The following is a 27,091-nucleotide window of genomic DNA, read 5'->3' as shown; positions in this document are numbered from 1 at the left end:
TTGAAAGCCCACCCGCTAGGAAACCGCTGCCCCGAGTGAGGAAGCCCAACCTACACTCGGACCGTGGACAGGATTCGAACCCGTGCGCTTGGAGACACCTCGGACCCCAAAGCACGCATGGTTCCACTGTACCACGGCGTCTTTAAGTTCTTCAGCAAATCTTTCTTTAATGCTTTTTGCGACGTTAACCCCTTCAGTACCATGACGCGTTTACCCATTCATTCTGCTTACAATTTGGTGATTTTATACAGCTTCAGAAATTCATTTAGGGATTAAAATAGTGAAGACTGTGGCCATTAATCTTTTGACCTCCATAGACCCTTCCTGATGTCTATAAAATCGTCTTATCACACACAAAATACGTTCTAGTATTGAAAGGGTTAAAGCAATACGTTAGAGAATAAAGTTTTTGATGACCAGAAGTAGAAAAAAACTAACAGGAAAAAGAATAAAGTTTTCAATATCTTAAAAAAAAGTAAAGAAAATAACAAATAAGAAAGGAAACAAAAATATGAACAAGGAGTTGCATCTTTGAATTGTTTATCATATCCTGCAGTCAATTAAAATACACACACACACACACACACACACACACACACACACACACACACACACACACACACACACACACACACACACACACACACACACACACACACACACACACACACACACACATAAAAGACGTGATTGAGGTATTGCATCCTTGAAATCCTTAGCAAATCTTGTTAGAGAAAAAGACATTTACATCCACAAGCAATACATCTTGACAATTAAGGAAAAAAAAATATGAGAAATGGGTAAGGGAAATCATGCGTATTGTTTCGTGTTTTTAATGACCTTATAAGTTGAACAAAACAGGTAACTAAATTGATTACATTGGGTATGGAGGGTTTTAGTCCTTATGTCCTTTGATTCTCCACCAAATCCCTCCTTAGAGTTATGGATACTAATTAGAGAGAGAGAGAGAGAGAGAGAGAGAGAGAGAGAGAGAGAGAGAGAGATAGAAAAATTGATTAAGGAGAGTAATAGAGAATCAAGGGAAAAATGAATGAATACATGAATGAATAGAGAGAGATGAGAGAGAGAGAGAGAGAGAGAGAGAGAGAGAGAGAGAGAGAGAGAGAGATTGTGTGTGTGTGTGTGTGTGTGTGTGTGTGAGAGAGAGAGAGAGAGAGAGAGAGAGAGAGAGAGAGAGAGAGAGAGAGAGAGAGAGAGAGAGAGAGAGAGAGAGAGAGAGAGAGAGAGAGAGAGAGAGAGAGAGAGAGAGAGAGAACACAGGAAGGCTTACATCTCAATATTCACAGACAAATCTCCTTTTCAAGCTGTCTATAGTAATGAAATCATATCTTCCAGGTCTCAGAAATTTAGAGCGCTCATCTTCCCGAAATGAGATCCATACGTAAAAGGGATCATGTCACTTAAAAGGATCGCGTCTTCTTCCCTTCCCTGATGAATCTTCTCTTCAGGTTTCGAGTATCTGTGGCAATTGAATCATACTTGTCAGCCTTTATACTCTTACAATACTTCCTTTCTAAAACCCTGACACACTGGAGAACTTATATTTATTTGTAAGTGTTTTTTTATATTCTCTCTCTCTCTCTCTCTCTCTCTCTCTCTCTCTCTCTCTCTCTCTCTCTCTCTCTCTCTCTCTCTCTCTCTCTCTCTCTCTCTCTCTCTCTCTCTCTCTCTCTAATTGCTTTTCAACTTTGCTCTGGTAATTAGACAAATAAGACTTCTTTTTTAGATCTTGGCGTGTGAAGAACGTGTATTTCAACTAAAGAATAAAAAGAAGAATGAAAACGCATTATTATTCTCACGTATTTTCCCTCCTTATTTATTTTATCTCACCCACAGGGGACATAATTCTCCCTCTAACTGCGCTGAAGTAATGAAATAGGACGCGTGGTGTCCGTAGAGTACGAAGCTGTTGGTGGGAAGCAGCGGCGTGTCTCTTGATTAAACCCAGGATGGACGTGAACTGTTTGGCTTCAGTAAGTTCAGCTAGTTTGGTACGTGGACAGGGAGAGAGAGAGAGAGAGAGAGAGAGAGAGAGAGAGAGAGAGAGGTTAGGTTTGGGTTGGGTTGGGGGTTGCGTTTTGGTTGAGATTTGTCCAAGTTATTTCTTGTTTATTTATTAACTTTATTTTATTTGTTTATTGACTAAGTTATTTTGGGTTGGTGTGGTTTTGTTCGGTTAGGTTAAGTTAGGTTACGTTAGGTTGGGTTTGATAGGTTAAGTTTAGTTAAGTTAGGTTAGGTTAAACTTGGTAAGATGAAGGTAGATAGGTTAAGTTAGGTTAAGTTTAGTTAGCTTAGGTTAGATAGTTTAAGTTGAGTTTGATTACGTTTAGTTAAGTTAGATTAAGTTAGGTTTTATTTGGTCCTTTTTTTATTACTGTATTTTTGTTGTTTTCATATTTGTTATTTTCGTGTTTTATTTATTCATTGATTGATTTACATTATTTATTTATTTATTTATTTATTTATTTATTCATGGGAGTCTGGTATCACGTATTAGGATTATCAGGGACTAGATCTATTAGTATGACATCTATATTAATCATAATGTGTATTTGATGTACTATTGTAAGACTTATCATCTGTATATATTCAACGTATTAGCCATTAAATATATTCAGCACTACATGTACCAAAATAACTAGATAAATGACACCTTGACGTACGATAATGCACGTTGTATGATGTACGATGATTGTCCAAGTATTAGTGACACGTAGGTATAAGTGTATCATTGTTTTGTTAGATGTGTCTAGCGTGGAAGTCTGCGTATCACTTCTTTCCAGCGGCCACTTATCATTTGCATTTTTTCCCGCCAAATTGAGAAACTCCGCGGAAAAGTTTGCTCGGGGAAGTTTGTTTTGGCTCGGAAGATTTTTCCCTCATCAATTTTTCCACTTACTTATTAATTCTCCTTTTTACTTGAATTACACACACACACACACACACACACACACACACACACACACACACACACACACACACACACACACACACACACACACACACACACACACACACACACACACACACACACACACACACACACACACACACACACACACACACACACACACACACACACACACACACGAGTCCAGGCGCGGCGAGGCAAATGGGCAAGCCTCTTAATGTGTGGCCCCTGTTCACCTAGCAGTAAATAGGTACGGGATGTAACTCGAGGGGTTGTGGCCTCGCTTTCCCGGTGTGTGGAGTGTGTTGTGGTCTTAGTCCTACCCGAAGATCGGTCTATGAGCTCTGAGCTCGCTCCGTAATGGGGAAGACTGGCTGGGTGACCACTGACCAGCAGAAGACCGAGGTGAATTACATACACTCTCTCTCTCTCTCTCTCTCTCTCTCTCTCTCTCTCTCTCTCTCTCTCTCTCTCTCTCTCTCTCTCTCTCTCTCTCTCTCTCTCTCTCTCTCTCTCTCTCTCTCTCTCTCTCTCTCGTTATGAAGACCTAAGGAAAAAAACATGAAAACGAAAAAATAACTTAGTCTACCAATAGCGAACAATTTTCCTCTTCATTTATTTTCCTGTGGTTTATTTCCTTTAGCTTGTGACTCGTCGATTCATTTGGGCCTTTTTTTTATCTTATTTTTATTTTTCAACACTTGCACACTTAAAAAAAAAAATGGCGAAGAATCTGATAACTTTGACTCGTGTTTCATTCATTATTTTCTTTTTTTTTTCTTTCTTTTTGTTTTTCGTCCTCTGTGAATTAATATTTGCTTCATGTTTCTTTTTTCTTTCTTTTTTTCCCCTGTTCGTTTTCTCTTTGCCTGAGGAAAGGTAATGAATATAAGTGCGTTGATGAATGTTTAGGAAATTTTACTTGGCCTTTTTTATATTTATTTATTTTTTACTGGTTATGAATATTGTTATTATTTTATCATTATTGTTATCTTTCTCATGTTTACTTTTCTTGTTATTATCTTTTATATTTACTTTTTGAACGGTTATGATTATTATTATCTTTCATTATTATTGTTATTATTATTATCATTATCTTTTTTTATGTTATCTTTTCCATGTTTATCTTTTTTTTCAAGTTTGCTCTTTTTAACGGTTATTATTATGTTAGTTATTGTTATTTTACTGGTCGTTATTATTGTTGTTATTTTACTGGTTGTTGTTGTTATTGTTATATTTACTCTTTGACAGGTTATTATTCTTGTTGTTGTCTTTTGTGTTGTATCGCGAGTGGCAAAGTAAGTCTTTTGTTGTTTTGCTGCGCCACGCCCTGAAAAAAAAAATGTATAAAAAGAACTATTTAACCAGCGGAAATTAACTTACTGAAGCGTAATTCTTTCTGCCTTTTTTTTACCTTTTTCTTGTGTGTGTACTTTTGCTTTTGCCTTTTTTTTTTTTTTTTTTTTTTCTCTCCGCCAGGGTGTGTTTGAGGAAATAACTCAATCAAAACACATCAAAGCAGAAGAGAATACTTTTACTTCACTACTTGAAATACTTGTGTTGTTCTTTAGTTCTCCTTGAGTTGCAATGCTTTTCCTGGTCTTGCTGTCTTGAAAAATAATAAATACATAAGAAGTTTTGAATTATTTCGTAAAAGAGTTAAATTCAAACACGATCCAGAAAATGTCTTGTATTTTTTTGTTTTATCACATTTTTGTACTGGGTGTTGAGAGAGAGGAGTGATGGAATGAACACACACAACAGGGAGTAAGGCAAGTGAGGAGTGATGGAATGAATACAAACAACAGGGAGTGAAACAAGTGAGGAGTGATGGAATGAACACACAACAGAGAGAGAAGTGAGGAGTGATGGAATGAACACACAACAGAGAGAGAAGTGAGGAGTGATGGAATGAACACACAACAGAGAGAGAAGTGAGGAGTGATGGAATGAGCACACACAACAGGGAGAGAAGGAAGTGAGGAGTGATGGAATGAGCACACACAACAGGGAGAGAAGGAAGAGAGAAGTGATGGAATGAGCACACACAACAGGGAGAGAAGCAAGTTCCTGTAATTTAAATACTTTCCAACTCTTCTTGTTTTATCACGGGAATGCATTTTTTTTAACCTTACCCGCGTGTTCAAAAAGAAAAAGGATCATGAAAGTAGGATATTAAGAAAGAAAAGGAGACGTTACTTGACCTCAAACATTTTCATTTTTTTTTCTTTTCCATAACTTTTCTTTACCTGCGCATTTAAAAAAAAAAAAGAAAGTCGAGAAAGTAATTTATATTCAAAACAAAACCAAAAAAAAATCAACTCTACTTGGACCCAAAACTATTTCTTTTTCTTTCCTGTGAAGTTTTTGTTTTCCTTTACCTGTGCGTGTCAAAGGAGCAAAAAATCAAATGGCATAACATAACAACAAAAATTACCTAACAAAAAAACAAACACAGTCATACACTTCCTTGTCGCCTCTCCCTTTTAAGTATTATGATTCAGTTGCTCTCTCTCTCTCTCTCTCTCTCTCTCTCTCTCTCTCTCTCTCTGATAAATGTCTGGAAACCTGGATTTGTAGAGTGCGGTTTACCGTTTACCTGCTAACGGCGCAATGACACCTGCCTGACTGATTCTTTTTTATCTATACTTGACGTCGATAAAGCAGCATGTACTAGAACACTTCACACACCATTACTCGCTATGTTGTCACTGGTGCCTGTGTAAACTAGGCTATAAACTTCCCATCAACAACTTCAATGACCCCCAGAAAAATTCGTAACAGTCGCAGCATTAAGGACAGGTTGTTTTTTATTTTTTTTTTTTTTATAACGTGAGCTTTTAACGGGAATTTATGGGCTAAAGGGGGTACTTTTTTGGGGTACCTCCTATCTCAAAGCCCACCCGCTAGCAAGTCCTTGCCACGAGTGAGGAAGCCCAACCTACACTCGGACCGTGGCCAGGATTCGAACCCGTGCGCTTGGAGACCCCTCGGACCCCAAAGTATGCATGGTTCCACTGTACCACGGCGGCACCTAAAATGTATAAGATTACTCATCCTAACATAACCTTTCCTAAAAAAATCAACTTTCTGTACACAACTTAAGCATTTCAAAAACCCGCACCAATGTAAAGATTAGGTTCAAGGTTGTAGTTAAGGGATAAGTTAGCTTTAGGGTTAGATTAAGTTAGGTTTGGCTAGATTAGGTAAGGTTGGGTGGGGTTGGGTTGGGTTGGATTAAATTGCTTTGGGTTGAGGTAAGGTTGGGTTGCGTTGGGTTCGGTTCGGTTCGGTTTCATACATAGACATAGTTAGCTTTAGGCTTAGATTGAGTTAGGTTTGGCTAGATTAGGTTAGATTGGGTGGGGTTGGGTTGGTTTGGATTAAATTGCTTTGGGTTGGGGTAGGGTTGGGTTGCTTTCGGTTCGGTTCAGTTACATACATAGACAACCCAATCTAACTCAACTAAATCTAAGCTTTCCAATCCCAAAAATAATTCCAAATCACGATATCAAAGTACGTAAGCAAAACTCCCACACAAAGACACAAAACACGCTGTACTCACCTATTCACGCTCCTCCTTTGATCGGTGACTGAAGGACCAGCTCGCACAAACGGAAATGAATAAACTGAAGTAAACAAAACAGTCGTCCTTCCTTTGATCCAAGTTGAAAGGAAGGTATCGAAAAGGACAGCTGTAGTATGTTCTTCTGTTCCGACCGTGTGTACTGTGTGTGTGGTGGTGGTGAGTGCTCCTTCACCTGGCTGTCCTCAGAGATTAATGTTTTCAAGGTTTTAAGGGAAACGAGATGGCAGCTTCAAAATGGGAGGAGAGGGAGTGAAAAAAAGGAAAGAAAAAATATGTTATGTTCTTCCACGTTAATGTTTTCACGGATTCACGATAACTAAATTCCCAAGAAAGACTGAAAGTTGAAAGAAAAAAAGAAAAAAAAAATATGGAAATTTAAACTCAATGACATGTTCTGTAACCGATAGGCGGCAAGATTAGGAATTCAACGAGAAAAAAAGATCGGGAGTTACGCAATTGAAAAAGAATAGAAGCAGGTTTAAGAGTTACGTAACGAAACGACAACAAGGAGAGCATATACAGTTTTTTTCCTGCAAGTCTTCACGGGTTTACGGGGAACTAGATAAAAAGTAAGACGAGTAAGCAAGTAAATAACGAGGAAACAAGATTACTAAAAAGACCAGCTGAATTGAATATACTTTTGTTTCCTTTTAAGTCGCCAAGGAGTCAAAGGAGCGAGCCAGGCGAGGGAATACCGTGTCCTAATATGTTTGTGTCTTGTTTCCCACCACATCGCGTCCCATACAAAGGCATGTACTCAGAAACGCTTTGCTCTCTCATTACGACTATTTTCTAAGCCCACAAATGCTTAGCCGGGTTTTTAAGAATGTTGTATCTCTTAATGATGTCGAAATTTTACTAATCTGTCACTAGAAATCACTAAACCAATCTTATTACCAGTCGAAATCTTGTTAAACTGTCACTGAGATCATTAAAACAGCCTTATTACCTGTCACAAATGTAGAAATCTTGTTAAACTGTCGCTGAAATTATTAAAACTGTCTCATTAGCTGTAGAAATTTTTAAACTGTCTTTGAAATCATTAAAACTGTCTTATTACCTGTTCACAATGTCAAAATCTGTTAAACTGTTGCTAAAAATCATTGAAACAGTCTTATTATTTGTCGAAATCTTGTTAAACTGTCACTAAGGTCATTGAAACAGTCTTATTACCTGTTCTTAATGTCAAAATCTTGGTAAAATGTCACTGAAATCATAAAAACACCCTCAAAAACCCGTGTTTCTTCAGAGCCTTTAGAGAGCAGTGCAGGTGTGAGGCAGAGACGCTTCAGAGTACACCGACCAAACTAGCGAGTCCCCCTTACATCCTCCAGCACAAGGCCTCAGTGCGCGACCACCGCTGCGGAGAGCAAGGCCAGCGCCACGCGACTGGCTTCCCACTCCCCACCACACTCCGCTTCACTACGCCCCGCCTCATCCCACCGCCCTGATATTGTCCCCGCCCCGCCCCGCCCGCCCCGCCCCATCTCGCCCCGCCAAGAGGAAGCAATATAGCCGCATCTTGCCCGCACGTGTTACTTATTGGCCTCACTTACATTTTTTTTTCTGGATCAAATGCAAATCAGTTACCTCAGCCTGTTGTTGTCGTTGTTGTCGTTGTTGTTGTTATTGTTGTTTTTCTTACGTGTGTTTAGTGAGTAAGACTACGTAAGGTTAGATTAGGTTACGTAATGTTAGGTAAAGGTTAGATTATTAGGTTAGGCTGGGTTGGGTTAGGTTAGGTTAGGTTAGGTTAGGTTGGGTTGGGTTGGGTTAGATTAGGTTAAGGTTAGGTTAGGTTTAGTCTGGGTTAGATCATGTCAAAGGTCACAAATAAGCTTAGTTTTTTTTTTTTTTTTTTTTTTTTTGTTATGGGAGAGTTTCCCAGGAGTGCCAACCGTACAAACAAGTAAAAGGCCAGTGACTTATAACGTAACTCAGCTCAATCTAACCTGACTAGTCTTTATTTTGTTCATGTTTAAGTCTCAGGTTTTTTTTTTTTTTTTTTTTTTTGTGTGTGTGCGTGCTAATCCTAACCTAACTTGATTTAAAAGCTATTTCTTTAGTTTTTTCATACTAATTTAGATACTACTGAAGTTGTTTATTTATTTTTTTCCATACCACCTAATTTAGAAGCTACTGAGGCTCATTTATGTATTATTTTCCTTATCTAATCTAATTTAGAAGGTACTGGAGATTATTTCTTTCGTTTTCTTTTTTCATATCTAACATAGTTCAAAAGCTATTGGGATTATTTACTTAGTTTTTCATACCTAACATAATTTAGAAGATGTTGTCATTATTCCTCGTTTTCTTTTTCCATATCTAACACAATGTACGAACTTCTAGGATTATTTACTTAGTTTTCCATACCTAACATAATTTAGAAGCTATTGGCATCATTCCTCGTTGTTGTTGTTTTTTTCAATATCTAATATAGTTTACAAACTTTGGAATTATTTGCTTAGTTTTCCATACTTAACAACAGAATTCAGAAGAAGTTGACATTATTTCTTCTTGTTTTCTTTTCCCATACCAAACAATGTATAAATTTTTGGGATGATTTACTTAGTTTTCCTTACTTAACATAATTTAAAAGCTATTGACATTATTCCCTCCGTTTTTACCATACCTAGTGAGTTTTAAAGACATCACCTACTCGTAACCCCTAACTTAAGCTGACCCTTCCGAAAAGAAACAAGGGAACTTAATCTTTTCACTCGCCCGCCTTTCCTCTTTGTCCTTTCTCTGCTCGTATGGGTCTCTAGGGAAGGTTTAAGGCGCGGGTCATTTGTGCTAGGTGGCGCCGTGACCTGACGTGACCTTCCAGTGACCCCAGCCTCCCAGGACAGCCATTAGGAGAGGCAGGTCGCTTATCGTGTTCCAGATGTGTCCTGTACGTGTGGCTTACCATTAGTCTCACGGTCACACACACACACACACACACACACACACACACACACACACACACACACACACACACACACACACACACACACACACACACACACACACACACACACACACACACACACACACACACACACACACACACACACACACACACACACACACACACACACACACACACACACACACACACACACACACTTTCAATTCGGTAATGACTTCTTGCGTTCGTGTTTTGGTGTAGGTATTGTTGTCGTTCTTGTTGTTTTTGTTGTTGTTGTTTATTTGCTTGTTGTATTTGGGTATGAGTAACTGCCAGCTTTATCAAATCTCTCTCTCTCTCTCTCTCTCTCTCTCTCTCTCTCTCTCTCTCTCTCTCTCTCTCTCTCTCTCTCTCTCTCTCTCTCTCTCTCTCTCTCTCTGTATATCTATATTTATACCTCATTGTGTTTCTGTGTGTTTATTTTATTCATTTATCTATCCATTTATCACTCTGTCTGTCTGTCTATCTATTTCAGTTTTTGTCTATAGCTACCTGTCTGTCTATCTGTCTGTCTATCTCTATCTATCTATTCCAGTCTTTATGTATGTATCTGTCTGTCTGTCTGTCTGTCTGTCTGTCTGTCTGTCTGTCTGTCTATCTCTACTCCATCCCTCCTCCTGTTCCAAGTCTTCCTCCCCCTCCTTGATCTCTCCGCGCCTTTCTTTTCTCTCTAAATTCTCTCTGGAACCAAAAATCGAGTTTTCAATGGGATTCCACCTCTTCCTCTCAGCCCGCGTGCACTCCAAGCCTCCCTCTCACTTACTCTCCCATTTCTCTCTCTCTCTCTCTCCATGTTTTTTTTTTTCTTCCGTGTTCATTGTTGTTTTTTTTTCGTTTTTTATTCAGTTTTTTTTGAGGGAGACTATTATTTTTTCATCTCCTTTATTTGTTTTCTTTTCACGAGGATCTTAAATTATGCTGTCTTATATTTAGGATACGCCACGCCATACAGTTCCGTTGTTGGGGCGCCTTTAATCTCTCTCTCTCTCTCTCTCTCTCTCTCTCTCTCTCTCTCTCTCTCTCTCTCTCTCTCTCTCTCTCTCTCTCTCTCTCTCTCTCTCTCTCTCTGTTCTTCAAAGTCGTAAGATAACATTTTTTTTCTCTCTCTCCCTATGTTTATGTTTGCTTTCTATCAAGGAGCACGAGGAGGAGGAGGAGGAGGAGGAGGAGGAGTAGAGGGTCACATGTATGATTAAGTCGAGTGTCCTCAGCTCCCCTACTCCGAGTCTTGAGTAAATACCAGTAAACGTGGTGGTAAAAACTGGGCAGTGGCTGTGTTGATCTTATGTGCGTTCGTAGTGGGCTTAATTTTGTTTTATTTATGTACTTGGGATCCTGTTTTGAATTATTTGTACAGTTCGATTATAATATTTTGTGATTTGTATTGATTTTTATTCATACTAATTATTATTATTATTATTATTATTATTATTATTATTATTATTATTATTATTAGGAAAGAGGGGAAAAGTGGCAAACGGCAACAGAAATAGAAAAAAGGCCCACGTACAGCCGAAAGAAAGAGATAAATGTCTTGAAACCTCCCTCTTAAATTAAATCAAGTCATAGGAAGTTGGAAATACAGAAGCAGGCAGGGAGTTCCAGAGTTTACCAGATCATGTCCGTATAGATGAATTTCTGGTCTTAGTAGCCTCAAATATTCGAAAACTAGTACCAAGATATACTTCATGTTTCTTTCGTTGATTCAAGCTTTTTTTTTTTTGCCATTTTTCCTTAATTATTTATTATTGAAACATTGTTACTTGTTCTACGACCACCTCCAATCGTTAAACTGAGTAGAAGATGCAAAATATATTCTTTCCTGTAAAATAAAGATTGAATGCATAACTTGTGGTGGTGTTAGTTGTTTTCTATCATAGTGAAAAAGTTAAGAAAAATTGATGTAAAAGGAGCGAAATGTGAATATTATAAGGATAAGAAGAACATGAAAACATTAAAACACTTTAAACACTTAACGAAACATTAATTTAACCAACTAGTCTACGATCATGAGTTAGGTAAGGAAAGCTTCGGTCCTGTTAGGTAGCAGTATAGGTTAGGGTTAGGGTAGGTTAGGTTAGGTTAGAACAAGTACTCGATACCCGTATTAATCCTTATATAATTTATTAGCCCCTTCAAAAATGGGACGCATTTTTACCATGAGTTTTGGGTGTGATTGGACGATTTTATTTACACTAGCAAGGTTCTGTGGAGGTCCGAAGATTAATGGTCCAGAGTCATCACTATTTTAATCCCCATGTGAGTTTCTGAAGCTATACAAAATCACCAAATAGTAACCAGAATAAATATGAAGACGTGTCATGATACTGAAGGAGTTAAGATATATTAATCCTCCTTTTCACCAAAGTTTCGCGAGGGAGTCAGAAGTGCAAGCAGAGAAGCAGAAAAATACGTTTTACCCGTATTTGAAGTGGATGTGAGACTCTTAACTCTGGTGAGGACACAAGACGAGGAGAAGATGACGCACGCCAGGGAACAAATGAGAAACGCCAGGCGATATTGAAGAGTCGCGGGAGGGCATTCCGGTAATGAGCTGCCGGATTGGATAAGCTTAAAAAGTGGTTTGGCTTTCAAAATTTTCATCTGGAGGAAGTTATTACTGTGACTGAGAGAAAAAATGAGTGAATGAAGGAGTGAAGGAGCTGTACACTTTTGTGATGAGTTAGTGAATGGTGTGTGTGTGTGTGTGTGTGTGTGTGTGTGTGTGTGTGTGTGTGTGTGTGTGTGTGTGTGTGTGTGTGTGTGAGGGAAGGGAAGCGTCCAAAAACATGTCAGTTACCAATTAAACCGTTTATTAAAAAGAAAAAAACACATAAAAGGGGATGAAAATTAAATGTATAGGAGGAGAATGAACAAATCAGCAAATAATTAACAGAAAAAAGGATACTGTGCGTGTGTGTGTGTGTGTGTGTGTGTGTGTGTGTGTGTGTGTGTGTGTGTGTGTGAGAGAATATGTACACGTTGAAAAGAATAGGAGGTTGTTTGATGAGGTTAATCTTGAAATGCGGGTAACTCTCACGTGGCGCCACCGATAGAGTGACGTGCGGCAGTTAGCGTGACATTTGGTAATCCAGGGACTCTAATCTGGGCTTCTGGTTAGTGCCAAGACGTGTTTTACTGTGGATATATAATTGATGACGAGGGAAAAGATGCAAAAACATGTTATTTCTCATTTACTGGATCGAGTTTTGCATTTTCCTTTTCATCAATAGCTAGAGGTGGTTTATCCGTGCATGCTCTTCAGAGCCACCATCCAGCACCATGTTGAGGCCCGCGCTGCCATTCAGAAGAGTCGGAGGTGTTAGCATACTTGATAAATGGGAGGTATAATTGTAATCTTGATATCTCGACCCAAATATTAATTAATTATCTTGCTTGGTCTACAATTAATATCAGTCAAAATAACTTCCAAAAAAACGAGTTGGAAAAAAAAAAAAAAAGGCGGGATCATATGTTTACGCACATGTCCATGATAATTGGCATGCGACACTGCCACAAGAAATTAAACTGGAAAAAAAATGTATATGATATATATTGCACAGCATTTACAAGACAAGAGCAACACACACACACACACACACACACACACACACACACACACACACACACACACACACACACACACACACACACACACACACACACACACACCGGAAAGCGGCGAGGCAAATGGGCAAGCCTCTTAATGTTCACCTGTTCAGGTACGGGATGTAACTCGAGGGGTTGTGGCCTCGCTTTCCCGGTGTGTTGTGTGGGATGTGGTCTCAGTCCTACCCGAAGATCGGTCTATGAGCTCTGAGCTCGCTCCTTAATGGGGAAGACTGGCTGGGGTGACCAACAGGCGACCGAGGTGAATTACATACTTCCAAAAAAATCATGAAAAGTCAGTATCTGAGGAACATTAAGAAGTTCAGTTTTCCACATAGGACGATAAACATCTAGAATGGATTAAGTGATGAGATTGTAACAGTAGAAAGTGTGCACAAATTTAAGGAATAGTTAGATAAATGTAGATATGGAGACAGGTCACTATGAGCCCCTCTCAAATCCTGTGACATACAACTAGATAAATACAACAAGGTAAATACACACACACACACACACACACACACACACACACACACACACACACACACACACACACACACACACACACATGCCCGGTAACTCAGTGGTTAGAGCGCTGGCTTCACAAGCCAGAGGACCGGGGTTTGATTCCCCGGCCGGGTGGAGATATTTGGGTGTGTCTACTTTCACGTGTAGGTGCTGTTCACCTAGCAGTGAGTAGGTACGAGATGTAAATCGAGGAGTTGTGACCTTGTTGTCCCGGTGTGTGGTGTGTGCCTAATCTCAGGCCTATCCGAAGATCGGAAATAATGAGCTCTGAGCTCGTTCCGTAGGATAACGTCTGGCTGTCTCGTCAGAGACTGCAGCAGATCAAACAGTGAAACATGAGGAGAGACTAAAAGCTATAGATCTACCAACCCTGAAACAGAGAAGAGAGAGAGAGGATCTGATACAAGTATATAAATTGATTAACGGAATGGACCAAGTGGATAATGAGAAACTAATCCTGAGAGAAGAATATGACTTCAGAAGCACAAGATGGCATAGTAAGAAACTGAGGAAGGGAAGATGTCTGAGAGATGTTAAAAAAGTATAGTTTCCCGCAAAGATGTGTTGAGACTTGGAACAGTTTGAGTGAAGAAGTGGTGTCAGCAACGAGTGTGCATAGTTTTAAAGAAAAATTGGATAAGTGTAGATATGGAGACGGGGCCACACGAGCATAAAGCCCAGGCCCTGTAAAACTACAACTAGGTAAATACACCGCGTAGTGTAGTAGTTAGCACACTCGGCTCACAACCGAGAAGGTCCGAGTTCGAATCCTGGGCGCGGCGAGGCAAATGGGCAAGCCTCTTTAAAAAAAATGTGTAGTCCCTGTTCACCTAGCAGCAAGTAGGTACGAAATGCAACTCGAGGGGTTGTGGCCTCTCTTTCCTGGTGTGTGGAGTGTGTTGTGGTCTCATTCCTACCCGAAGATCGGTCTATGAGCTCTGAGCTCGCTCCTTAATGGGGAAGGCTGGCTGGGTGACCAGCAGACCTTGTTTATGATGAAGCGGGACCGAGGCAGTTTGCGTTCCGAACTTGCCTAGCGGGTGGGTGGCTGCGTGCGTCAGACCACAACAAACCCCAGCTGACGGGACGGGCAGGTGTGCGGCGTGATTCACAGGTGTGTGCGTGATGTTCAGGAGTAAGACAACAGAATTACCCCCGTGTCCCCAGCGCCCCTCGTGGGAGGACATGGAGGAAGACCTGAGGAACTCCAAGAAGAGTGATGTTGTCTTCAATTTCGCCAAAACTACTCTTGGTAAGTACAGCTGATTCACTCTTCGTTATGTGGTCATCAAAGTTTGGTTACGGAAGTGCAACACACAAAATTAGGCCATTCTTCATAATAATAGGTGGTTCTCATACATTCACGAGAAACAATCTAAGGGTGTGGTGCCATATTTCGAAAACTGAAGAATGTCCTGCTTAGCCTGAGCTGGTGTGAAGGGTGTAGTATTGTAAATCTATCCCAAACTAAGGTGTTTTGGAAAGCAGCATTGTCCATGTATACTGAGTCCTTTATCATTTGATTGCAAACACTTTTTTTATTTTGAGTAGTATATTGGAAGTTAGATTAAGTAAACAAATATGGAAAATAGTGCAGCATCAATATCTTTAAAGGTAACAGTAACAGCATCATCATTCATTACTCCTAGCCAGCGATTAATTATAAATATTTTGAAAGCTGTATCAATAGAGCGTGAGCCATATTTTTGTTAGTATTTCGAAAGTTAAATTAGGTAATCAAATTTGGAGAACACTGCAACATCAATATCATTAAGCTACCAATAACAATAGTGAGTAAGTGATTGAATTAACCTCTTCAATACTGGGACACATTTTTACCTTGAGATTTGTGTACGATTAGACCACTTTATTGGCAATAGGAAGGGTCTATGATGGTCAGAAGATTAATGGCTACATTCTTCTTTATTTTAATCCCCCACATAAGTTTCTGAAGCTGTATAAAATCATCAATACTAGTAACCAGAATAAATATAGAAATACATCCTGGTACTGATGAGATTAAGTAAGCAGAATGAATATGGAAATGTGTCATGGTACTCAAAGGGCTAAGGCATCACAACAGCCAAGATCATAAGGTGCAACAGTAACAGCATCATCCTTCACTACCCACAGATAGCAAAGGGAGCCAGGAGGAACGGCGGCCCAGCAATGCTGACTCGGAGGCAACTGAGGCAGGCAGCAAGGATGCAAGTGAAGAAGAAATGTTCCAGCTAGCAGTGGAGTTTGTGGAGCGGAACGACAGTCTGATAGCCAGTGCCGAGAAACTAGCCGAGGAGAGCGAGCGACTGCGGGAAGTGAGTGAGAGCCTGAGGGAGACTGTGGAGGAGGTGAAGAAACAGGCACTGGTGGCTATTGATGGCTGCTGAGGAGGAAGATGGTGACAATAGAGGAGTTTAATGGGTGCTGATAAAGATGGTGAAAATAGAGCTTATTGGCTGGTGAGGAGGAGGATGGTGACAATAGAGAAGCATGAGGAGGAAGAGTTTGATGGCTGCTGAGGAGGAAGATGGTGACAATAGAGGAGTTTTGTTACATCCCAGAGGTGTGTGGCCTGAACCAAGATGAGGACTGAGAGAGGACTATTCCATTGATCTTGTATCTGTCTCACCCTTATGTCTTGTGTCGAGAGTTTTTAATAGAGTATTGCTGTTGTTTGAGATGGAAAGGATGGTAGTTAACAGAGATACATAGAATTGCACATGCCTCAGGGTTTGAAGTGTTGGCATAGTGCTGAAAGGAATCAGTGTTGCAAAAAGAATACTGAATGACGTACAAGGTGACATTTCATTTGTTTGGACATTGTATTGCAGTAAGTTGAAATACCTGACACTATATTTCTTTCAATCAAACATCTGTAGCAACTGAATTTTAAAAGGAATCAAGGTGCATGTGCTGCTGTAAGGTATTTGGGTTTGTGGGTAAGAGTGACAATGAGTAAATGAAGAAATATCAATCCCCTCTAGACTTGTCCTTGTTTGTATGACTCTGGAATGACTTGAAGGGAAAGTGTCTGGTGGAGAGAAACAGAAAGCCGGTCATTTCTGTCTTGGTGTTTTCTGAGGAGTATGTAAAGTGATGTCAGGGGAAATGGTAATATGCACATGTCATAATAAGGTGAAGTCTTTTTTTCATTGTATAAAGGACTGGTTGAAGACAAGAACGCTTAATAAAAGAAAAATGTGGAGTGCAAAAGAAAAAAATTCTTGAAAGAAAACAGTTTAATGGTTAAGTCTTACCCAGTGCAGAGATGTAGCTGTAAGTGTTGTTATTTATTTTGTTATTTGTTATAGTTATGTATTATTCCTTCCCATATATCACATCGCAAGTTTGGAAAAGTGTAAGTCACAGGAAAGTAAGAGTATAATATTACAATGACATTTGTATTTAGAAATATATTACCTCTTTATATACATTCTTGATTTTTCATTTACATCTCTTTACAATAAGTGCAACTGATTTATACAAAATAACAATGAACTTTGATACCAGCTTGAAGTTGTGGAAAAACTTTTAACATGTCCTCACTTGAATCTTAGGCCTTCATGATGTGCATAGCAATATGAGAATGAGAGATCAGTGAGGCAAGACACTGTTAAATAAGTGTTAGTGTTACCATGCCATGGCAAAATCATTATGCCAGTTGAGGACACCAAAGATATCAGTGCTGCCCAAGGCTTCCAGTGTGGTGCTCTTAGATTCATACTGTAGTGAGACTCCTGAATTGTTGTGTTGAATTCTAGCCAAATGGAAGCCACAACATGGTTAAGGAAAAAAAAAAGAGTTTGTTGAATTGTATTATTTTCTGCAGTAACCCAAGATGGTGAGCATTTCAATTTTTTATATTTACAAAATAGTAATGAATAGATTACCGAGTGCAAGGCTTACAATACATGTCTGGGTATAGCCAAGCCTTCATACCTCATATTATCAAGACAGATTACATGAAGCACCTTGTTGGGTATGATATTACAGCAGCTATTCAGAAGCTTGTAAGGACAATTATTCATTGTAAATTGAGTGGAAGGCAAAAGGTGTTTATTGATAACCTACGCCCATGTCCTCTCCTTCACTTCCCTCAAGACCACTAATACCTTCCTGCCACATTAGACAGGGGGAGACTCAATACCAAACTCGGCCCTCACATCATGAACAGACTGCTCCCATCGCTCCTCAAAGTAAATGTTCATGAGCAGCCTTGCATTACGACCAACTCTGATAGCCCACGGGAGGTAAGTTGATACATATTTCTGTCGTTGCTTTGGCCGGAATCTTAAAGGACCAAAAACAGCACCACCATAGCACATTGGAAGCCCAGTCTGTATGGCCTCCACCCACTTCACCGCCACCTCACCCAGCATATTGGTCGGCATTCCCAGTATGGTGTGGAAGAGGTCGTGTCCCTCCCGGTAACGTTGCATCACATATGCCAACTCTGGGTCATCCACAAACTGCACTGGAAGCCGAGAGTCTGGCGTTACCTTATTGTCCTCTAGGAAACGAATGTACGCGCGGCCTAAAGAGTCCGCAGGGAGTTCGCGTAAAGCATCCAAGTCAACAGTAGAGCTGCTTATCCTCGGCTTGTCCACCAAGATCCGGCTGCCCTCGGGATCGTCACTCATGCGGGCGTACAGACGAATTAGGGCTTTGTTTCCTGTTGTCTCACCCAGCACAGCCACCATGTCGTGTCGTCTCGGGTCAAGCAGTGCCGCTGCCGCTGCTCCACAGGTCAGTATGGCTCTCTGGAAGGTGTTTGTTCTGATGTGGGTGTCATAGAGTGGAGGTTCCTTGACTTCCTCCTCCTCCTGCTCTGGTGGAGTGAAGCCAAGACCACCACCTATACCCAACAACCCAGACCCCTTGCTGGAGCCATGGCTGGAGTCCTTGGTGGCTGTGTCTGCCTTGATTGTTATTGGTATCTCCCGACTCGAGGTGTCTGTTGCTTGTGTGCTGCTGGCAGCGGTGGTCGCCAGGTGTCGGCTCCCTCCTGTAATGTGATGAAAGGATAAGCCTGGGTGTGCTGCTGGTATTTTAAGAGTACTGAGAACATATGGGCTTTCTGTAAGGTAGATAAGATTAACGTGTGTCAAATTTGTTTCAAGTTACAATAAGGATATGTAAGATTAGCAAATTTGTTTATTGTAGGATTTTAACTCAAGACTTAAACTACGTCATTCAGTTTATTGATTCAGTACATCCTGAATCATTACCACTGATGAAAAGTTTGCATACATGTCATTGTGGTAAGAAAGTGCAAGGTAGATAAAAGGCTTTGGAAATTTTATATATATATATATATATATATATATATATATATATATATATATATATATATATATATATATATATATATATATATATTCTAAGTAGGTCAAAGTATAGTATATTTTCCCAAAGATTGCAGGCTGAAGGCACTGGTCGGTGGAAAGCAGGCATACATCATGCTACAGCCGGAGAGGAATATGCATAAATAAAATATATATGATTTTGGTATTATTGCAGTTTCAGCCAATACACCACACATAACTATACACATTCTCACGGTCTACATCACACTTCTACGAGCATTTCTAACCCCATTTTACCCTATCGGAAATTAGTAATAACTTCGGCACAAGCCTTCAAATGTGCGGTGTTCGGCGAGTTTCCTCTAAGTCCAGCAAGCTGCGGCGAGCCACAGAGCTCCATCACACTCGGAAATGAGGAGTACACTGACTTGCATTTGTTTGTGGGTAACTGCTGAATAGGATTCTTATTGTGTCTATAGTTCTTTTGTCCAATGACGTGCCACCACCTCTTAACAGCACGAGCTGCACCAATGGGAATTTGCTATATGTATTCGTAGGCGGGGCACAGCTGGGCAGACATGTGCACAGACATCTGTGTGCGCAGTTCAGCCATGGCCACCACTGACACTAGTTGTAAAGGTTGCGAATTTGATTACTGGGAAATCATCGCTCCTGCGATGCAAGTCAGTGTACAATCGAGAAGAGGACCAGCCAGGACCTTCATCCTTTTGTTAAGGTATTGTGAGGAAGGGTATTGGCAGAGGTAGGGCATATTGTGTGAAGCTATAAGAGAACTGGTGTGGGGGGAGGGAAGCTGCCCCAAAGCAAGGATACAGTAGGTTAGGTTTATGTTAGGGTTAGGTTAGTGTTGCAAGGGGGTCCAGGGGGGTGCAGCCCCCCCTGCTAGATAAGGTCACGTTAGGTTTATGTTAGGGTTAGGTTAGTGTTGTAGGAGGGGGTCCGGGGGTGCACAGCCCCCCCCCCCGGTTATGTTAGGTTACGTTATGTTAGGTTTTTGTACTCATGAATTTTGTGATTTTCCCCTTTTTTCTCTTAAAAATGGGTAGTTTTGCTTTCCCCACCCAAAAAGCCCGCTTTCCCAGGAGGTCCCCAAGCTTGTTAGACTTAGGTAAAAAATTTAAGGTGTATTGGCTCAAACTGCAAATTTACCATGATTTTTAACAGAGTACCGTTACATAGATGGAGGGTGCAGTGTATTGCGAAGTAGAAAAAGCTCTGCAAGAAACGACAGAAGGAACAGTGGGCGGCAAAGCGAAACGGGCCACAAGAAGATGGTGATGAATTGATCCGGTGTGAACCTTTGAAGTCCGCCCTCACCTCGCTGCCGCAGTAGAGATACGCCCCAGTATCGCAGCATCCTTGTCTAGCCACCACTAGGGACACACATAGAGGGCAGCACCGCCGATGGTGCTTTGGTGTTAAGTGTACTGCAGCAGTGGTGGTATTCTTGCAGAGTGGACGGTGGTTACATCATTGCCAGTGAGGTTTGTTGTGGTCGCTTCCTCGCCGTTGCTGACGATACAAGCGAAAAATTATCGCTCCAATCTTTACTCCGGCTCCTCTTTTTCTTCTTTTATTTTAACTATTATATCTCTCTTTTGCCCTTCTTGCTGTCCAGCTTTTTTCTAATTTTTTAGGGAGCAATGTTCTCTCTCTCTCTCTCTCTCTCTCTCTCTCTCTCTCTCTCTCTGCATTTGAGAGAGAGTATTGATTCCCACAAAACGGTCATTGAACAGAAGTGAGCCATTATTAATATGCAAGTATAAACTATAAGATATCAACAAACCAATAAACTCGGCGAAATAGTCAAAAGGGCCGAATGAAACATGTCGTAGACAAGAATAGGACGCGTGCCAACAACACACGTGGGCGGAGGAGTGCCAAAACACCCGGGGCGACATGGCATTCGATCTCACTGAATACCCTCCACGGACCTTTCGTGACAAGTACGCTCACTACCTGGCACCGAAGGGCACGCTTGTTGCCCCGCAGCAGGTATTTGGGAACAAGAAGTTGGGAGCCGCAGCGGAAGAAGGAATCAGGAAGGCCTTCAAGATTACCATTAAGAAGCTAAAGAAATTGAGATCGGCTTGTGCTGCGTGTGAGAAAGAAGGTAAGGCATCTATTTCACTTCTTGTATTGTTGTACTTTGGTGTTATTATTAAGAAAACTGCATCTTTGATATATATTACAATTTTCACTTTCTTCCTTGCTGCCTTGTATTGGAATGTGGTTTATCGAAAATTGACTTGGTGACGTTAATAAGTTTGTGAACATATATGTAATGTGTGAAGTTCGCGTTCAGTGAAGGCAAAGCTGTGAGTTAAACTAGTTATTTGGTTATCTTTCATAATAAATTCAGATAGTTCCAGCAGTTTTAAAGGGATTTCTGTTACCTAGCCTTGTAATGGACAGAAGGGAAAGGTACGAGTTATGTACACCTTTTCCTATAAACACTTTAGGACAAAGTGCAAGTTACCATTATATTCCTGATCATGTACTCTCTCTCTCTCTCTCTCTCTCTCTCTCTCTCTCTCTCTCTCTCTCTCTCTCTCTCTCTCTCTCTCTCTCTCTCTCTCTCTCTCTCTCTCTCATACATTTCCTTTTCCTTCTCACATTTCGTCCACATTCCATTCTCTAACCTTTTCCCTGCAAGATATGATAAAGTTAAACTCTTAAAGCAAAGTATTGGATCCTAACAAGCACCAGCAGGAGGGAAGAAAGGGATTGAGAGAACAGGTTCTTAATTTTGTAGGGAATGTAGTAATGTAATGTTTAGAATTGACAATAGAAAATTGAGAGAGAGAGAGAGAGAGAGAGAGAATATTGTGTGTGGCTCTAGATGTGAATGACGTGTCTGTTAGCAGTGAGAGTTGACCACGTTGCACACATCTTCCTGACAGGTGCCTCAGTGGAGTGTCTGGGCTGCAAGGCTGTGAGGTACTGCAATGAGGAGTGCCGAGTATCACGCATCAACACCCACGCTGCAGTTTGCCGCCACCTCAAGGATGAACTACTGGACCAGGTAAGTGTTTAAGACTAACCATTAACCCATTGAGAACTGGGATGCATTTCTACCCTAAGTTTTATGTATGATTAGACCATTTTATTGGCATTAGGAAATGTTTATAGAGGTCAAAAGATTAATGACCACACTCTTCACTATTTTAATCCCCCCATAAGTTTCTGAAGCTGTATAAAATTGCCAAATAGTAAGCAGAATGAATATTGGAATGCATCATGATACTGAATGGCTTAACATTAAATCTGTCAAAAGAAATGTACACCATGTATTGGCTATAGATAAATGTTTGAAATGTGTAATGTTAGTACTTGTTACATTCACAGCTGTCATCCCTGTTGTGAATGAATTACAGAATTACTCACTTCTCTCTGAATGACATCACCAAAACTATCATTTACATGTTTCTGATTGTTTTTCATCTCCTCCTTGTCCTCCTTTGTTAATCATTGGCATGGTGATGTTGATGCTCTTAACAATGATAAGCTTGATAATGATACTAGTAAAAAAAACCTTATTAACAAATCCCAAAGTAGTTTTTAGCACTATATATCACTCATAAACCATAAACAAAGTAATACATGAAAAGAAAATGACTGAAACCTCTCTCTCCCTTTTTCTTGTGACAGGTGGTGGAGTGCCTGCCATCACCTCTCCTTCCTGGTCCAGACATGCTGAGGGGCAGAGGTGGTGTGGTCAGGGACTGGAATGACTGGTACAACAATCACACCTCTCTGGGCACCACCTTCCAGCACAAGTCCTCCATCATCAGCCTGTGGTGGGAGTACACTGGCCTTACCATCCCAGGTATGTTGTGTGTTTACCTGCCACCTGTAGGCCTGATGGCTTCTTCGAGTAAATCTGCTTGTGTTCTTAATTACCTATTTGAATTTGTTTTTGGGTTTAGTCATGTTGTAATGGCCTATCTCTTAATATCAAGGTGTTCTTTATTTGTATATTCTTTTTTAATGTGTGTATCCTATTTTTATTTTGGTCATTACTCTCTCTCTCTCTCTCTCTCTCTCTCTCTCTCTCTCTCTCTCTCTCTCTCTCAAAACCCCACCATGCATCCCACATCATGAAGTAGGACTAGACACATACACACACACACGCCCGGTAGCTCAGTGGTTGGAGTGCTGGCTTCACAAGCCAGAGGACCAGGGTTCGATTCCCCAGCCGGGTAGAGATATTTGGGTGTGTCTCCTTTCACGTGTAGGTGCTGTTCACCTAGCAGTGAGTAGGTACGGGATGTAAATCGAGGAGTTGTGACCTTGTTGTCCTGGTGTGTGGTGTGTGCCTGGTCTCAGGCCTATCCGAAGATCGGAAATAATGAGCTCTGAGCTCGTTCCGTAGAGTAACATCTGGCTGTCTTGTCAGAGACTGCAGCTGATCAAACAGTGAAACACACACACACACACCGTGTAGTGTAGTGGTTAGCACGCTCGGCTCACAACCGAAAGGGTTCGGGTTCGAGTCCCGGAAAGCAGTGAGGCAAATGGGCAAGCCTCTTAATGTGTAGCCCCTGTTCACCTAGCAGTAAATAGGTACGATATGTATCTCGAGGGATTGTAGCCTTGCTTTCCCAGTGTGTGGAGAGTGTTGTGATCTCAGTCCTACCTGAAGATCAATCTTTAAGCTCTGAGCTTGCTCCGTAATGGGGAAGGCTGGCTGGGTGACCAGCAGACGATGACTATGATGAATTACTCAAGGGTGGAAGTTTACATAATGTGCATAACTTTAAGGAAAAACTGGATAAACAGATATGGAGACAGGACACTATGACCCCCGCTTGAACCCTGTACAATACAACTGGGTAAATAGCTACACACACACACACATCACCTTGGCATAAACGTTTTGAATAGCAGTGCCACAAACCCGCAGAGGTGCCGGAGATTGAGGCATCACTGTGGAGGATCTACAGTAACATCTTCAGCACGCCACTCAATGTGGGTCACTGTGCCTTGTGGTTCCCCGGCCTGGTACCAGAGAAGAGTAAGGAGGAGTTCCATATTCACTTGCTGGGAGCTGATGAGCCGGAGGTGAAGGCTGTGCAGCAGGGCATCATTCAGGTAACTTGTTGGGTCAGGCTTGAATATGAAGTTGATAGTCTGATGCTTCTGTATTTCCACCTTCCTATAACCTGAACTCAGTTAAGAGGGGGGTTTCAAGACTTTTATCCCATTCTTTTGGCTAACTCTCTTAGACCTCCTTGGGGACTGATGTTATTTTAAATAGGCCTTTTAATTTAACCCCATTCAGTACTGGGACACATTTTTACTTTGAGTTTGGGTATGATTAGACAATTTTATTTACATTAGGAAAGGTCTGTGGAGGTCAGAAGATTAATGGCTAGAATCTTCACTATTTCAGTCTGCACATAAGTTTTTGAAGCAGTTTAAAATCCCTAAATAGTAAGCAGAATGACTATCAAAATGAGTAAAATGAGTCATAGCATTGAAGTGGTTAAGAGTTTTTGTTGCCCTTGGCCAGATTTCCCCTCCTACTTAAAAAAAGAAAGTGAACACTGATAGTTGATGGTTTGATGCAATGAACACTAATATTGACTAACAATCATATTCATGACTGTTGTACCCGTGTGTTGTTGTTGTTGTGTTATTTTGGTGTAACTAAACTTGGTTTCCTTTTTTTTAACTTCCTTGAAATGAGACAAGCTAACCATTTCACAGCAGACGTCCTCCCTCGCTGTGTTTGGGTGAGTAATGATTGACTGGCTTTTGTGGTTTTATTCATTAGTGTGTTTTGTTTTTATAGTCTTTGTTTATTGATTTCTTTATAACTAAAGGTATAATTAGTTTTGATAAAGGTCACCATTGATTATTGTCCTATCTGATGTTAGCAATAATTGACAATAAATACATAAATAGATGCAAAAATATCAGTTGCAGCTCAACACCACAAAATTCATTACCTTCACCTCCCATGACAGATAGCAAGCCGAGTGCTGGGTCGGCCCCTGGTGGTGACCTTGGTGGCTCCTGACCTGCAGAACCATCCAGACACAATGACATGGTCACCAACATCTCCCTTCCAGGTGAGTAAGCACCCTCACCTTGACTCACCATCACTCCTCCTATACCTTGTAAAGTTTCTTGAAGTAGTGTACAGAAATATGTATAGGAAACTGTATTTAAAGAAACTGTAAAGTCTAAATATATAATCCTACTTTAATCATACACTTATTATGATATTGGGAAATTTCTGATTATTTTTTGATAAAAGAAAAAGTGTTTTCATATTAAAAAATACTTCAAATTGTTTAATAAATGTGTCTCAATTTCATTATTTTGTGTGATGACAGTGTGGGCCAAATGTGAAGGCCGTGGCGTACCCAGGACTCTACCACGACTTCTGGCAACAACACATCGTCTCTGATAAAGAAAAGGTGAATATTTATTTTTCTATTTATGATTGTAAAGGATGAAGGATTATTTTATGTGCATGTATCTGTAGCCTGTCTGTGCTTCATTGAGTTATGGTAGACAGAGCCTTTACTAAGCACAAATGGAGTTCAGTTTTTCATAATGCTGAAGGAAGCTTACCAATGTTGCTGGCAGATGAAGCGGCCAGACGTTGCCTTGGCCATCCACCCGGGCGTCCACACAGAGCCCATGCTGATCCTCTGGAAGCCAACCCTACAACTCTTGGCCAAGGAGAAAGTCCCCCTGGCCATGACCACCTACAACCAGGCTGAGTTTGAGGAGACCCTGGAGGTAGGCTGCCACACTGCCCTCTCATACTGACTGTAGCAGTAATAGCATTGATGGTAGTCTAAAGTAATTAGTCTTTTAGTAATTACTGCATCATAGTACAGTAGTAATCTTAGAGGTAATTGGCAGCAGGTGTAGTAGTGTAGTAGTAATAGTAGTGGTAAAGGCTGGTTTCATTATGACAAATTGATATCCTTCATTACTATCTTAAGTAGGCTTTTACCACATGTAATCTTGCATCACCAGTCTGATCTGTTCCTGTAAAGCACTTGCTGTGACCTTTCAGAAACTTGCTCCACTTGGACAGAACATCATGCGCAAGGAGAAGAACATGCTGGGCTCCCTCCATGCTAAGCAAACGCCTTACGAACCAGACCAAGTGTGGGCCGCCAACAGCTACCTCATTGCCATTGACAACAGAGGCCACACTGGCAATCTCTCATAACAACAGCCATGCACACACTCATGCATACAATTTTCACTTGCACAAAATATAATTTTTCATGTGATTTCTAAATTTTGTACCATTTTTTACACTGAAAGAACATTTTATTTCAGGATTTATATATAGTTTTGAAGCTTATAGATAAATTCCATTTTGGAGAAAAAAATTGATAATTTAAATTTTATCTGCAAAAGGTGGAAAGAATTTTGGACTCATATTTCAAGCAGTGGATGTATTTCCTTCACTTCTGGTTGTTTTTATTTTTTATTTATTTATTCATTTTTCTTTCAGTGAAGTTTTCTGGCAACCATAACATATCCTGATTGTACGGTAACTTCTTGAAATCATTTATTTTTTATTTTATTTTTTTTTTTAACTTTATTCATTGCAGTTGTCTTACTCACAAAGTTTATATAAAGTTATAGAAGCTTTAAAGAAAAATGTCAGCATAAGATAAGGAAATGCAATGAAGTCTGGTTGGTTGAGCATTTAATGTGTGATGGAACGTTTGTGGGTTGTATATTCTGAAATGAGGCCATAATGAATATTAAAATGCCTTTTACTCACCTGGGCAACCTCCCAACTCTACTACACCCAAGTAACAATGTGCACTGCTATGCTACTGTTACTTCAACTTGTTTGGTAGCATAGAGGTCACCATGCTCTGCTCACCCCTTAAAGACACCTCATTTCTAACCAAGTGGAGACACCTTCGACACTCTCCCTTCGTGCTGTGGCTTCTGTTAACCCCCACAAACACTTACTATGGACCAGAGTTGATTTATGAACACAGTACAGTAGTAACAAAGACACCAACACTGCCCATGTGTGTGTTTAACTTTACCTGTGGACCTGATGGACACCACAAGAACTATTAGTGCCACTACAGGAAATTTTTGAGCAACCAGTATCAGGAAGCCACTTGTGCTTGTGTGAGGAGTTGATGAGCATT

General features: G+C 40.5%; 4 protein-coding genes across 5 annotated transcripts in view; 2 read left to right on the top strand and 2 right to left on the bottom strand.

Annotated features, from left to right (window-relative positions):
• The window catches only part of LOC123513665 (QRFP-like peptide receptor), a 171,508-nt gene extending 164,906 nt beyond the window's left edge, over positions 1-6,602 (bottom strand). The window contains exon 1 of the mRNA XM_045270983.1: positions 6,501-6,602. The gene's annotated coding sequence lies outside the window, so the exon portion shown is untranslated. The remainder of the gene's footprint in view (positions 1-6,500) is intronic.
• Positions 6,603-14,647: 8,045 nt separating this feature from the next.
• On the top strand, positions 14,648-17,047 carry LOC123513691. The gene is made up of 2 exons (XM_045271050.1): positions 14,648-14,866; positions 15,748-17,047. Exons 1-2 carry the CDS (start codon positions 14,740-14,742, stop codon positions 15,999-16,001), a joined length of 381 nt encoding a protein of 126 aa, XP_045126985.1. The 5' UTR covers positions 14,648-14,739; the 3' UTR covers positions 16,002-17,047.
• Positions 17,002-20,462, bottom strand: LOC123513690 (ubiquinone biosynthesis protein COQ4 homolog, mitochondrial-like). The gene is made up of 2 exons (XM_045271049.1): positions 20,259-20,462; positions 17,002-18,619 (listed from the first exon to the last, which is right to left on the bottom strand). Exons 1-2 carry the CDS (start codon positions 20,296-20,298, stop codon positions 17,739-17,741), a joined length of 921 nt encoding a protein of 306 aa, XP_045126984.1. The 5' UTR covers positions 20,299-20,462; the 3' UTR covers positions 17,002-17,738.
• A 255-nt stretch (positions 20,463-20,717) lies between these two features.
• Positions 20,718-26,692, top strand: LOC123513688 (putative protein MSS51 homolog, mitochondrial). 2 transcript variants are annotated; one of them, XM_045271045.1, is made up of 8 exons: positions 20,760-21,054; positions 21,845-21,966; positions 22,593-22,770; positions 23,848-24,035; positions 24,914-25,018; positions 25,286-25,369; positions 25,542-25,697; positions 25,981-26,692. In XM_045271045.1, the coding sequence occupies exons 1-8, from the start codon at positions 20,841-20,843 to the stop codon at positions 26,137-26,139; spliced, it is 1,206 nt and encodes a 401-aa protein (XP_045126980.1). In that variant the 5' UTR covers positions 20,760-20,840; the 3' UTR covers positions 26,140-26,692. The 2 variants fall into 2 exon arrangements, with proteins under 2 accessions (XP_045126981.1, XP_045126980.1); XM_045271046.1 differs by lacking the exon at positions 25,981-26,692 and having other exon boundaries at positions 20,718-21,054; positions 25,535-25,691.
• The last annotated feature ends 399 nt before the right edge of the window (positions 26,693-27,091 follow it).

This window comes from Portunus trituberculatus, chromosome 36 (assembly GCF_017591435.1).
Source record: "Portunus trituberculatus isolate SZX2019 chromosome 36, ASM1759143v1, whole genome shotgun sequence".
NCBI classification, from domain to species: Eukaryota; Metazoa; Arthropoda; class Malacostraca; order Decapoda; family Portunidae; genus Portunus; species Portunus trituberculatus.
Note: the sequence above shows the minus strand (reverse complement) of the source record. Positions and strands in the feature narration are given on the sequence as shown.

What these genes read in the sequence shown, in the direction of transcription:
- LOC123513691 (XM_045271050.1), top strand. Translation starts at nt 14,740, where the DNA reads ATGTTCAGGAGTAAGACAACAGAATTACCCCCGTGTCCCCAGCGCCCC. An exon ending in TTTCGCCAAAACTACTCTTG is followed by an intron (nt 14,867 to 15,747) that starts GTAAGTACAGCT and finishes CACTACCCACAG; the next exon opens with ATAGCAAAGGGAGCCAGGAG.
- LOC123513690 (XM_045271049.1), bottom strand. Translation starts at nt 20,298, where the DNA reads ATGCTGCGATACTGGGGCGTATCTCTACTGCGGCAGCGAG. An exon ending in ATCTCTACTGCGGCAGCGAG is followed by an intron (nt 18,620 to 20,258) that starts GTGAGGGCGGAC and finishes ATCACATTACAG; the next exon opens with GAGGGAGCCGACACCTGGCG.
- LOC123513688 (XM_045271045.1), top strand. Translation starts at nt 20,841, where the DNA reads ATGGCATTCGATCTCACTGAATACCCTCCACGGACCTTTCGTGACAAG. An exon ending in TGCAGCAGGGCATCATTCAG is followed by an intron (nt 24,036 to 24,913) that starts GTAACTTGTTGG and finishes CTCCCATGACAG; the next exon opens with ATAGCAAGCCGAGTGCTGGG. An exon ending in CACCAACATCTCCCTTCCAG is followed by an intron (nt 25,019 to 25,285) that starts GTGAGTAAGCAC and finishes GTGTGATGACAG; the next exon opens with TGTGGGCCAAATGTGAAGGC.